Raw genomic sequence first — 13,096 nt, 5'->3', positions numbered from 1 at the left:
GATTCATATGGCCTAATGAATANCTTTCATTTTGATCATCTTCTCTTTCAGAATGATCATCTTCTTGATCAGATAACTCAAAGTTATCATCAAAATCAATATTTGATTCCAATTTCAAAGAAGAGTGATTAGAATATTGGTTTTTATTTCCAGTTATATTATTATTGGACTTTAATGCTTTGATAAATTCAGCATAGTATTCTTCTTGGTCTTTATCTTGATCTGGTGAAGCTTCTGAATTCAGTTTCTTGATATCATCTAAAGTGATTGAATTATCTGAGGCAATTTGTTTCTTCTCAAATTCGTTATTTGTTTTAAGTAATTCTGACAAAGAGTGAATCTTGGAGATCCTATTTTTTTTAATAGAGTCAATTTCAGAATCCTTAATTTCAGCGGATGTATTATTCATTTTTTTTTGCTGGCTTAATGCAGAGAAAAGACTTTGCTAATAACATTTAATTGGAGGTATCAGTATGATGATCTTATTTACATTCAATCAAAAGATAAGAGTTCATTCTTTAATAAATAGTTACTATTTGCAAATCATTTATCCCTCTCACAGTAAATTCAGAGTAATAAATAAGAGTAATCAAAATTTTCCGGTAATTTGAGTTATTTTTTAATTATTCGAACAAAAACAATATAATTTCAAATTAATAATAAATTGGGCGGCAAATTTTGAGATGACGAGTTTTAATTAGTCTATTAATAGAAATATGATTAAGATTCTTTGCATGATTAGATAATAAGAAGATTTCTGATTATATAAAGAATTGAATCATTCAATGATAGATAAACATACGTATCTATAAATTTTAATATTTATCTTGGATATAAAGAAAGTTGATAACAACCAATATAATTGAAAAAAAAGGAAATGTTGCATTAAATTGCAATTTAAATTTGTATTTTTATAACCTGGAATTTTTAAGAAAATATAAAGAAAAAATCTCAAACAAAATTAACATTAAATTATTCGATTAAAACAGAACAAGTTCATTGTGACTAAAATTAACATTTTCATCATTTTTTTTTTCCTCTAATTGGTTAAAATTATATGGGTACCTGTAATGCAAATTTTATCAATAATAAGTATGAAGTTCCCGCCTAATGTGGGGAGTTTTTGGGCGGGAATTGCATTATCGGGAGATAATATATTACAAAATACCGAGCATGTTAATAAGAGAATAGATTATCCGGTAAAGCGATATGATGAAGTAGACTTGTAAGTAATCGTTAAATAGAGGAGCATATATACAAATAATATGAAAAAACTGTAAGAATGCAAAAAAAGTAAGAGGGGGTAGAAGCAGCATTGTGAATAAATAAGAAATACGTATAGTGGACCAGAGATAAATAAATTAGTCAGTTTAAATAGGGACAACAAATAAGTGAAATAAAGATATAAGTTTAACATCTGATTAAACGTTTGAAAAAGTAATTAATAATATAAATAAAGTTAAAAGCGGAAATTCAAGTCAAGTCTAGTAAAATTAAGAATTTATTGCATATATACATAATGTATATATGTAAATACTAAATATATGAGTTGATTTATATTTGAATATATAAATTCAAATATATATTCAAGCATTATATAAATATACACGTATCATTAATATTTAAAAGTAAATATATATATATATATATATATATATATATATATATATATATTTGTTTGCGTATTACTATTAATATAGCAAGTATTAACTAGTTAATATAATTTATCAGTCCAAGAAATATCCCTCACACAATCAAAACAGTACATGATTTATGGTCGTCTACTAGATGTTAAGAAAATATATTGAAATATACATTTAGTGGAGCTGAAAGGGAACAATAAACAAGAAGAAGAATTAATTACCCAGAGGCTGGCTAAATATCTGGATAGTTAAAGAGAGAATAATAGCCTCACATTTTTTTTTGTGAAAGCAAGCACTGTGAGCTTAAAGGAAAGAACCTCATTATTTGGTAAAGTTACATTAATTGTAAATATTTTCATCCAAGTGATAAAACAAATCAAGATTTTTCTCTCTTTCCTTCTTTTTTCTTTCTATCCTTTTTATCCATTCAAAGATTCATTCAAATATTTAATATTGGAGATTCATTAAAAAGAAGTGTATTGAGTGGAAGATTAATAGAGAGAAAGAAGCCAGATATTGAAATTATTGCTCATTAAATAAGAAAGTTCAATGTATTAATGGTAATTAACTGAAATAACGCTTTAAAAGACTTATATAATAAAGTAACGCTCTTAATACTTATTTGTAATATAGAATAATTATAAATCGTGGCATTATTTTTAAGGAGTAGGTTTTTTGGAAGACAAGGACTTTGTTAACAATGGCAAGCTCTATCCAAAAAGGACATTTACCCATATCAACATCTTCATCATCTTCTTCATCATTAACAACTTCTTCATCAATTCCTACTTCAAACACAGGAGGAACAGTCAATGTGGGGCGGGGTGAAACAGAGGAATTTGTACATTTTTTATTTAGGGAAGGTTTCCTTGTAAAGGGTTCGCGCATGGAAAGCTATGATTTTCATTCAATTACCCCTTCTCTCTCGTATCTCATCCAAAAAAACTTTGAAAATCCCACGAATGGATGCCACACAATAATTTCTACTCATTCATCATTGGCTCTCAAAAGACAAAATCATTCAACTCAAAGTAAAAACTTTAATTTAATTCCGAAACCTGATAATAAGGATGAAAACATTGATGGAAAGCCACAAAAGATTTCCACTTTACCAGCATCTAAGGCTTTAAATGCTGAAGCTCCAAAACAATTTAAAGATTGGCGCGCACATGATATCGGTATTGGATTTTTACTATATGGAGAGTCAGCATGTTTCGCCTTGGCGCGCATGATAGAATTGACATATGGGAGAGTTGCAAATAATGGAGTTGTAACATGCTGTGTGTTGAGCCCAAATTCGAATTGCTCGGAAGATGAGTCTCAAAACTTTTCAGAAGGAAATTTGACAAAGTCATCGTTGAATACTGATACTGAATTGAAGGATGGTGAGACTTGTATTAATAGAAGAATAACAAAATACGGAATAGTGGCAGGCTCTCCTATTGGAATTCCTGGAAACATGTTTATTCTGAATCCATATTTGGAGGTTGGAGAAATCAAGACTATAATAGAAGTAGAAATTATGAATGCTAGCAGTATAAAACAAGTTTTTGCTTGCAGACCAGATCTTGTTGAGCTTGGAATGACCAATTTTGAGTTGTCAACCAAAACTCCATGCTTTTTATTGGCAGTAAAATGCAGCATTGATCTAACACTACCGATTTATGTTTATAAAAGAAATCTTGAGTCAAATTATTGCTCATTGAGAGTAGCAAAGGAGGGTAGTATAGTTGTTGGAAAGGACTTTCAAACTTCAATAGAGACTTTGATGAGTCTTTATACATGGTTGAAAAGTCACTTGCTTAATCCCAAATCTCCGTTTTTTGACTTAGATTATGGGAAGTTTTACTATACTAGAGCATTAGAACTGCTTTCTAATATTGAATATATTGTAAGAGTTTCAGGAGGAACTGAAAAAACAATTTCTACTCTTGGAGGGAATATCAATTTAAACGATGTGGGATTAGGTATTTGTGGTGGAGGAAGTGGAATCTCAAGACACTTAGGGATTTCGAAGCTTGGAACTCCTAATTCAAGATGCTCAATTTCAACTGTTGCTTCTACAAATACTCCTGTAAGCATTGGAGAAGTTCAGGGTGATTTGATTACTACGAATAATAACTTATGTTTAGGAGGAGGGCTTTTACCAGTAGGAGGAACTGGAGGAGGTACTCCTGTTCAAGGAGGAATTACTGGAAATCCTGGGCCCCAAGAACCTTCTATGACTGAGAAAGTCTTTAATAGTAGTAGTAACAACGATAATAATCCTCCCTCTGTTTCAGGTAGAGGTAAAAGAAGTAATGTTAAATTTACCAATACAATAACTCCAGGACAAAATTCCTCTTCTACTATTAGTACACTAGTTCCTGGTACAATTGTTAGATTTAGATCCCAAATTCCAGTTGATGCTAAGCTTATTCAAGGCGTTCCTGAGACTGATTACTTTACCCATGTACAACAAGTCTATTACCATTTCCAAAAAGGAGAATGGAGAGCTGTATATGGCCCCTCAAAAAACAGACAACAGAAATCATTTTCTGTTAACAAGTATGGATTTTACGAAGCTAAACGACTTGCTGAGGAATGGAGACTTCGCTATCTTTATTCAAATCCAAATGGACCGAATGGTCAACAGAATGGCGCCTTTGGCAAATGCATGCGATGCGGAAATGGCGCGGCGGGAAATTCTAGTTCATGCGGACGTTCCGCATGCGTAAAGTCAAGTGTGGAGTGTGTTTGTAAATATAATTCTAATGGTATATATGAGGATAACCGTGTTTCTGGAGGGGGTGCAAGATGTAGAACTGGGAGGAAGCGAAGGTCATCTAGGGTAGATATGGAGAGGGAGGCAAGTGGGGCAGCAACTGCAGGAGGACTTGTTGTAACTTCTATGTCGGGTTGCATTCCTACGAAAGTATTAAATAAAGGCAATGGCGTATGTAATTTGAAAGATGCAAATAACTACACATCGAAAGTTGGAGAGGTATTGAACGAGATTTCGACAATTGCCACAGGAAATTGCCATAGCACTAGTGGTACAGGGGGGGGAAAAGGAGGGGGAGTTTCCGAGACAATGATCACAATAGAATCGAGGTCTCCAAGGGTTGTATCTCAGAATGGAGAAGGGGAAGGAAGAGCAGGATTAGTGGAAAATTCTGTATATTCCACAATGGATGGGATGATAGCATTTGGTAATGCAGAATTTTCAGCTTCTGTTACAGATCAGAAGCCATGCCCTGGAAAAATTCCCATAATTTCAAGTCAATCCCCAAAAAACAAGTCTATTTTGCATCCTTCCATTTCTGGAGTTGGTTTTGTGGGTCCTGAGCCAAGATTTAAAGATCATCCTATACAACAGAAGATTTTGGATATATCAGCTTCTTCTACTGCCTCTACTACTCCATCAAGTACCCCAGGAGGATTAGCTGGAACGTGTATTTCACTAGGTGGTTTGGGGTATGATCAAGTTCAAAAGTCTTTTGAAAGTGATGAGTTACTAAATAATTCATCATATGGGGGAGTTGGAGTATCTGTAGCTACTACTGCATGCGGAGGAGTTAGAACTACGGGTAATTCAAAGTTGGCTTCGTCTCCATCAATTGGACAAATAATTTCTTCAGCAGGTTCGACTGCAACATCATCTTCTACTTCTATGATGATTCCAGAAATTTCTTCTCCCTCAATTTCAACTCCTGTTTCTATTGGAGTTGGTTCTTGTTCAACCATTATTTCTCCAGAAAAACAATCATTAATTGGGGTTGGAACAGTAGTTTCTGGCATGATGCATTCAATTCCCGAGACTCCCTATTCCGCTGCTCCAGGTTCTTCAAGAGAAGGAATTACTTACTCAGTTAAATCAGGTTTGGTTGCGTTGGGAAAATCAGGAAAGACTCAATCTTCGTCTTCATCATCATCATCTTCTGCGTCTTCATCTTCACAGGGAAATGGAATATCATCAAAAGGGTCAATAATGTTTACACAATCAACTCAAGGAATTTCCATGGGATTTCCAGCATCTGGAAATACTTATTCCGGACAATTTTCCAATGCTATAGGAATTTCAGAATCTTCTTACGGGTGTATTTCTCCAGTTATTGAAGAGAATTGTTGGAGTTCTTCTACAAACAATGAAGCAATGACTTCTTCATCTATGAATACTAATTCCAATTTAGTTAGTTCCGTTGGCAAGTCAAACAGTAATACTAATATTGGTGGAACTATCTCTACACCCCCTACATCTACTTCTAATAACAATGTTGTTATCGGTACTAGAAGTGTTAATAACGGCTCTACTGTTAATAATAATGCAGTTCAAATACTGAAAACTAATGAAAATGTAATTAGTACTAACACTTCTCAAAGCAATGAGAGTTTAAGTATTGGAGGAGGTTGCCTCACAACGGGAACTTCTGGAGAAAGTAGTAATACAAGTTGTTTGAGTACATCCGGAACAGAAAATATTTCGACTTCAGTTGTTGGATCTAGAAGACCTATTGAAGAATGCTCGAGTAATCATAACGAAGATAACTCTAATAGGAACAAAAGTAGAAATAACAGTGAAAATAATGAGAGATCAGTTAATGGTGGAGGAATAAGTGTAAATAATGAGAACTCAGATCGGAGAAATGTTAGTTCTGATGTGAACCGTAACAATGGAAACCCATGGTTCAAAAGAAATGCATGGGATGAAGACCTTATAATAGATTCATTCTTTGTTGGGTAATAATTGAGGATTATCTATATTTAGTGCTAGGATGTTTGTCCGAATAGGGAATTTCAATTGGAAATAGGGAGTAAAGGTGAACATTGCACCAACAAGTATTGAAGCAAATTAGGAGGGAAATACAATTTAGAAAGGAGAAATGAAATCCCAAGTAGTGTGAGTGATTTACAGATTTCTTAAGTTATAATTATTTAAAGAAAAAACAAGGGGGTAGGAACAAAAATTAAAGTCTTATAGTATACCACTCCTATCATTATCTTAAATACCACAAATCAAGTGTTGGGTTTGAATGGAAATTTTTCGGTTTCACCGGCAAGCCTACTTTATTTCACTGTTGCAAAAGCAGCATATAGTAATATTAGTGCTAAGATTATTAAATACTAGAATTTGTGTTTAATATGAACACATTTCCTTCATCTTGAAATTTAGTATAAATCATCAAAGTATGTGGTTTTTAATATCTCTTTTTCTGTTGTTCCTTATTTTGGCGTAGTGGAATCAAACTTAAGGATACTTACGTGGAAATTAGAGCACATTACTTTGAGGGCTTTTATTAGCTCATAGAAAATTTTGGAGCGGGAAAATTTAATTATTTAATGCAGGTTTTTCATCAGTCTTGAAACAGAGTGAATCTGAAATCAGAACAGTAATTCCGTTATCTTAATTTCCCATTCGGTTCTATTATTTAAATTTGAGCAGAATACAGTACACGAATGTACACATGAAATAAAATACGCGATATTTATGGAAAAGTATGTCGGTAGAATAAAATTGGCATCAAAACTTTGTATTTGAGTTATTTTCACGCATTACATAATACTTGATAAATTAATCATCCAAATATAATTAGTTAATGCTTATTTTCTCGTAGAAAATGTTTCTTTCAACAACTTTTGTTCCTTTTTTTTTCTGCTCATTTATTAAAATTCCCAAGTTTACCGCCAATACCTGTGCTTATTAATTTGCATGCAAATAATTTGTAATAGTGGGCCCAATCGGACTTTTGCCGCCCAAAGAGGGTCGGCACACACTGACCCGCCCATGGAGAAAATGCATTTCTGTTAAGGTATGAAGTGAGAAGGAAGTAGCAAGAAGAATAGGAATAAGGAAAATATAGAGGTTAAAAAGGAGAAAAGAAGAGAAAGAAGGAGTAGGATATTGGACAATATCTAGACTATTATAATAATTTTTTGAGCATAAACAAAAAAATAAAGGAATAACAATCATTGGATTAAAAAATAATTAAGAGAGATATTAATAGTTTGGAGGGAAGGAAGAATAGAAATTAGAAGGTTGAAATAAGAAGAGTTGTAAAATTATTATTGAGCAGTTTAAAGTATTTGTCAGTGTTATGAGTATTTTACAGGGAAAATGCCGATAATGAAAAACAGAGATGCTGCTTTTAATTACGGATGCTTGATGGCAGAATTAAAGGAGAAGATGGTTTTATTTAGGAATAGATTAAATAAGGGAGAGGAAGAAAATCAGGAAAGTTTCCTAAAAAATAACTCTCAAGATGAGTCAAAAATAGGTAAGGACTCCTTAATTTCAGAAAACGAGCTAGATTTTTCTCTTAATATTGAATCTAGTTCAAAGAATATGTTAGTTTCAGATAGGATTATTCAAGAGAATAATACAGAAATTATAGTTGAATCAGGTATTGAGAATGTGGATGAATGCAGAATAGGACTATCAAATGATTCCAAAGTATTTCCATATCCGATATGTTTCGTTTCTAAATCACTTCCAACTCCTCCAAAAGACTACAACTTAAGAAAAACAGGAATTGATTTGAATAAGAATAGATACTTTCAGGGGGAAGATATTGAATGTAACAGAGTATCTAAAAAGTTAATGTTTTTAGTAGAGAAGGAGAAGAACGGAGGTAAGGAGGAATGGTGGAAATTTAGAAAGGAAAATGATAGTAATGATAACTATAATTTGATGCAAAGCCAAAATTTAGGTGAGGCTATTGATACAGAAAAGAGTTTTCCTAATAATAATATTACTAACAAATTAGAGCAAGATGACAGCAGAAATAGGAAAGTTAATCAAGGAGAGCTGAGTTTACCTCAAAATATTATCTCTTCTCAATCAAATATAAACATTACTGCTCAAAAAGGAGAAGCAATTGACAAAAATAGATTACTTAAAAATAGTCAATCTATAGAGAATATTAGAAGTTTTGAAGAAAATATACCTTCAAAAATGGAGAATCTCAAGCATATTCAAGCCTTATCTGTACCAGATCTAAAAAAAGATAATATTGCAAGTGATAATACTACCATAAAAAATAGTAGCGAATATAAAATCAACACAAATACTCAAATTATCTGTGATGTTAATAAAAATGGAAGTATTAGCAGAAAAGAAACTCAAATAAATCCTATATTTAAGAAGAAAAGCCAAATATTTCAACATAGAGGTAATATTATTACTACTAGATACTATAAAATGGCATCCCAACTTAGAGTAATAAGTTAATTTAATATATATATTTACAATTAAATATTAATGAATAACTTTATATATATTTATATATTAAAACACGTTTTGGCGCCAAGTATGCCAAGTTATAATATATAAACTTTCCAAGGCTTGAATGTGAGAAGTTTTTGAATGAGCAAAGGAAAATTTTCTTTTAGTTTAGGAAAATCCAAAGAGAAGGGGCCAAACAGTCTGGGAAATGTTTTTTTGGGGGAAAAAGTGTTTGAAAGCGAGAAAGATGAAAAGAATAATGCAGAAGACTTAGGCTCAAAAAACTCGGATAATTTTCAGAGTATCAGTACAAACTATGAGTACAAAAAATCTATTAAGTTTTATGATGAACATCCAGAGTTACTGGAGGACTTTGACAGGTCAAATACGGTAAAAAGAATAGAAGCTGAGGATAAAGAAGAGAAAAAGGATGAGCCAAAGAAAGCTTCTTTAGGTAAATCAAAGTATTTAAGCAGAATACAAGAGTATGTAGAGTTGAGAAATATTGAAAAACAAGAAATTCAAGAAGAAAAGATTCAAAAGGAAATAAAAGAAGAAGGAAACACTCAAGTATTTATTACTGATGCATATAAAGATGTTTTGGAAGAAAGAAAAAAGCTCAAAAATTTATTAACAAATAGGAAGTTATCAGAAGGTGAGGATCCTAGAATTGGTGGACCCTCAAGTATTTTTGAAATGAGACTTTCCCCGTCAATGAATGAATTAAAAAATGAAGAAATCGATAAACAAATTGCTTCTGGTAGCCCAAAAGAAGAATTGAAAATATATAATGTTAATTCAGCTAATAATTCTACAACCAAAGACTATTATGTTGTAAATAATGACGAAGTTCCAAAAACTAGCAAGGATTTGAAACTTATTAAAATACAGCAAGCAAGAGAACGATATTTGCTTCGAAAACAAAATAAAAATTCAGCATAATACGAAATTCACCCTAGCCAATGAGCAATGGTTATACTATATTTGAATTGTTTTCAAATAGATTAGTTCCAATTAAATTTTTTTTCCTTCAATTTTTCTGTTTCCAATATTTGCATGTGCATGTAAACTATTTGGCGCCAGCGCCATTTATCACCGGTATTGAAATTTAATTATTAACGTAATGAAAAATAAAAAGAGGAGCCAAAAAATAATTTAATTTGAATTAAAGAAAAAGCGAAAAAAAATTTTGATTAAGTGGGGAAAAATAAGCCACTTAAAATTACTTTACTTCGAGATAATTGTGAGAAGATTTCTTACTAGAGTTTGAGGTGGAGAGTTGTGACAGAAAGGATTCAAAGGAAAAGACTATTCAATTGCGTACTTCAATTAAGGGGAGGTAGTCAGATCCTCTTTGGATTTGTAAATAATTGGAAAATAGGTGGAAACAAGTGATTACAGAACTTTTTAAGAGTAAATTCTGTGTGGAGAGAGATAGAATATAGTCTTCATAAATAAGTATACTTCGTTAAAAAGATTTTAAATAGCAGAACTTGGATATTCAAAGGCGGATGCAGAACAGACAAAGATGAGTGGGGAAGATGAACATAAGAATACTTTAGCAACTTACGCTCAAAAAGTTAAAGAGCATAGGGAACTGGAAGTTAGCTTGAAAAAGAAGAGAATGGAGATTAGGGAGCTAAGCAAGGTATATGATAAGACAGAGGATGATTTGAAGGCATTGCAGAGTGTGGGTCAGATAATAGGGGAAGTATTGAGACATCTGGATGATGAAAAGTGTATAGTAAAGGCTTCAACAGGACCTAGATATGTTGTAGGATGTAGATCAAAGCTTGATAAAAGCAAATTAACATCTGGAACTAGAGTTGCTTTAGATGCAACTACCTTGACTATAATGAGAAGGCTTCCAAGAGAAGTTGATCCAATGGTTTACAATATGCTTCACGAAGATCCTGGAAGCGTAAGCTATTCTCAAGTGGGAGGATTGAATGAGCAGATCAGGGAGATAAGAGAAGTTATTGAACTTCCTTTGACTAATCCTGAGCTATTTAAAAGAGTCGGAATTAAGACTCCTAAGGGAGTACTTTTGTATGGGCCCCCAGGAACTGGCAAAACTCTTTTGGCTAGAGCCATGGCTTCATCCATGAATTGTAACTTTATGAAGGTTGTTGCATCAGCAATAGTAGACAAATACATTGGAGAAAGTGCGAGAGTTATAAGAGAAATGTTTGGTTATGCTAAGGATCACCAACCATGCGTTATATTTATGGATGAGATTGACGCTATAGGCGGAAAGAGATTCTCCCAAGGTACTTCGGCTGATCGTGAGATTCAGAGAACCTTGATGGAATTATTAAACCAACTGGATGGTTTTGATGAACTTGGGGCTGTTAAGATAATTATGGCTACAAATAGACCTGATGTGTTAGATCCAGCTCTATTAAGACCTGGAAGACTTGACAGAAAGGTTGAAATTCCTCTTCCGAATGAAACCTCAAGAGTTGAAATCCTCAAGATTCATTCCTCTAAGTTAGCTAAACAAGGAGAAATAGACTTTGATGCTATTTGCAAGCTTTGTGATGGCTTTAACGGAGCAGATATGAGAAATGTTTGTTCAGAAGCAGGAATGTTTGCAATTAGAGCTGAAAGAGACTACATTATTGAAGAAGATTTTCTCAAAGCAGTGAGGAAATTGGCTGAAAATAAGAAGATGGAAGGGAATTTAGACTACGAAAAGGTTTAAAAAGTAGATTAGATAACAATTTTAGTCATTTTATTTTATTTAAATTTATTATCTAACATTTGTAACTTCGTTCGATTTCGCCAAATTTAAATCTAATAACTAGTTAGGCTCAGACTTCCAAATCTTCTTGCTAATTAAGAATTGAAAGTTTAAAACTAAAGTAAATATGGAAAGAGTAAGTTGGATAATTACTAAAACTGTAATCATATAAAAATTTGGGCGGGTAAAACATGCATTTTTAAAAGCCAAATAGTCTTGTGTGGGTAAACTATATAAATTTGGAGCAATTGAATCAATATTGCAAAATAACTTTAGAAGATGATTTCCAAACCAAACAAGCGAGCAGGACCATGAAAATACAAATGTTGAGTAGAACTTTACTATTAAGGAGATTAAAATAAGCATTTTACTGCAAGATAAGGAGGCAATGTAGCCAAGAATACCAACTGATATGGCAATTAAGCCGGAATGGGTAGCAGCGGCAAGTACGGTTCTATAGTAATAGTCTACTTGTGATTTTAGGTCTATGTTGCTTTCTGCTGAACTAGAATATCTGAATTTGAAAAAATAAAGAATTAATGAAGCAACAAGAGCAGCGTTTCCTATATATGCAATAGAGTAATCAAGAATTCCAAGTCTTTGAGATTGAATGAAGTTCCCAAGATATTGTCTTCTAACTACAAAGAGTTCCACAATAAAGTTAGTTGAGAGATAAACTGAGTAGTAAATTATAATGAAATAAAGTTTATTTAGAGCAAAATTTGAAGTTTCAATAATAAGGGTAGATTCTTGAAGTACCATAATCTCCTCTAAATTGGATCTAAAATTTACCATAAGCTTTACCATGGCTGTAATTATGATTGGTAAAGAAATAAATGGAGATTGCCAAATAAAAACTTGATCAATAAATAACTTGGATTTGAATATATTAATCCATCTTACTATGATTCCTTGTTTAAATAATATAAAAAGTATCCCAAAAATACAATTAATAATTAGCTGAGTTGCCATTACTGTAGTTGTTATAATGGTCATAATATTTGCTTGTTTTACATAATTAGCAGTTTTTTCAAAACCATTTTTATTTTTTAAGAACTTTTCTAATTCATATTCCTGGTAAGCAATATATATTCCAAGAATTATTGAAGAAATTAATAGTAAATACTCTGCAATTAGAAAAATAGCCTCTTTTTTATCAGTATACTGTCGGATAAACTCCAAACTAGAAACACTGCTTTTTGCAGAATTCGAGCTTCCAATATTTAATGCAACAAGGTGGCAATCTTCTTTCAAATTTACTTGGACAGTTGGTTCTGAGTCATTTTTTGTAAAGTTTTCAATTTTTTCATCAACCTCTTTTAATATAGGTTGTTTAACTAACACATTTTCCAACTCAATCTCATTTTCCTTAATTGGTTTTTGATTTTCCAAAGAATTCATTGATAAGTCTTTTTAATTAATAAAATTTTATTTGCAAATAATATGTCCCGATATATAAGTTAATTAAAATAATAAGTTATTCTTAATGTGTATTCAAAAAAATTTCCT

The 13,096-nt window shown here is 32.1% G+C and overlaps 5 protein-coding genes across 5 annotated transcripts; 4 read left to right on the top strand and 1 right to left on the bottom strand.

Moving 5' to 3' along the window:
- Positions 1-2,343: 2,343 nt before the first annotated feature.
- Positions 2,344-6,366, top strand: Chro.80100 (hypothetical protein). Its single annotated transcript, XM_661447.1, has 1 exon — positions 2,344-6,366. One exon carries the CDS (start codon positions 2,344-2,346, stop codon positions 6,364-6,366), a length of 4,023 nt encoding a protein of 1,340 aa, XP_666539.1.
- Positions 6,367-7,737: 1,371 nt separating this feature from the next.
- Chro.80101 (hypothetical protein) lies at positions 7,738-8,850 on the top strand. The annotated part of the gene is made up of 1 exon (XM_661446.1): positions 7,738-8,850. One exon carries the CDS (start codon positions 7,738-7,740, stop codon positions 8,848-8,850), a length of 1,113 nt encoding a protein of 370 aa, XP_666538.1.
- A 135-nt stretch (positions 8,851-8,985) lies between these two features.
- On the top strand, positions 8,986-9,786 carry Chro.80102 (hypothetical protein). The annotated part of the gene is made up of 1 exon (XM_661445.1): positions 8,986-9,786. One exon carries the CDS (start codon positions 8,986-8,988, stop codon positions 9,784-9,786), a length of 801 nt encoding a protein of 266 aa, XP_666537.1.
- Positions 9,787-10,372: 586 nt separating this feature from the next.
- On the top strand, positions 10,373-11,548 carry Chro.80103 (26S proteasome regulatory subunit). Its single annotated transcript, XM_661444.1, has 1 exon — positions 10,373-11,548. The coding sequence occupies one exon, from the start codon at positions 10,373-10,375 to the stop codon at positions 11,546-11,548; it is 1,176 nt and encodes a 391-aa protein (XP_666536.1).
- A 99-nt stretch (positions 11,549-11,647) lies between these two features.
- Chro.80104 (hypothetical protein) lies at positions 11,648-12,988 on the bottom strand. The annotated part of the gene is made up of 1 exon (XM_661443.1): positions 11,648-12,988. The coding sequence occupies one exon, from the start codon at positions 12,986-12,988 to the stop codon at positions 11,648-11,650; it is 1,341 nt and encodes a 446-aa protein (XP_666535.1).
- Positions 12,989-13,096: the final 108 nt, after the last annotated feature.

This window comes from Cryptosporidium hominis (assembly GCF_000006425.1).
Source record: "Cryptosporidium hominis TU502 chromosome 8 CHRO018033, whole genome shotgun sequence".
Classification (NCBI taxonomy): domain Eukaryota; phylum Apicomplexa; class Conoidasida; order Eucoccidiorida; family Cryptosporidiidae; genus Cryptosporidium; species Cryptosporidium hominis.
The sequence above is the reverse complement of the archived record's forward strand: the minus strand, read 5'-3'. Positions and strand labels throughout refer to the sequence as shown.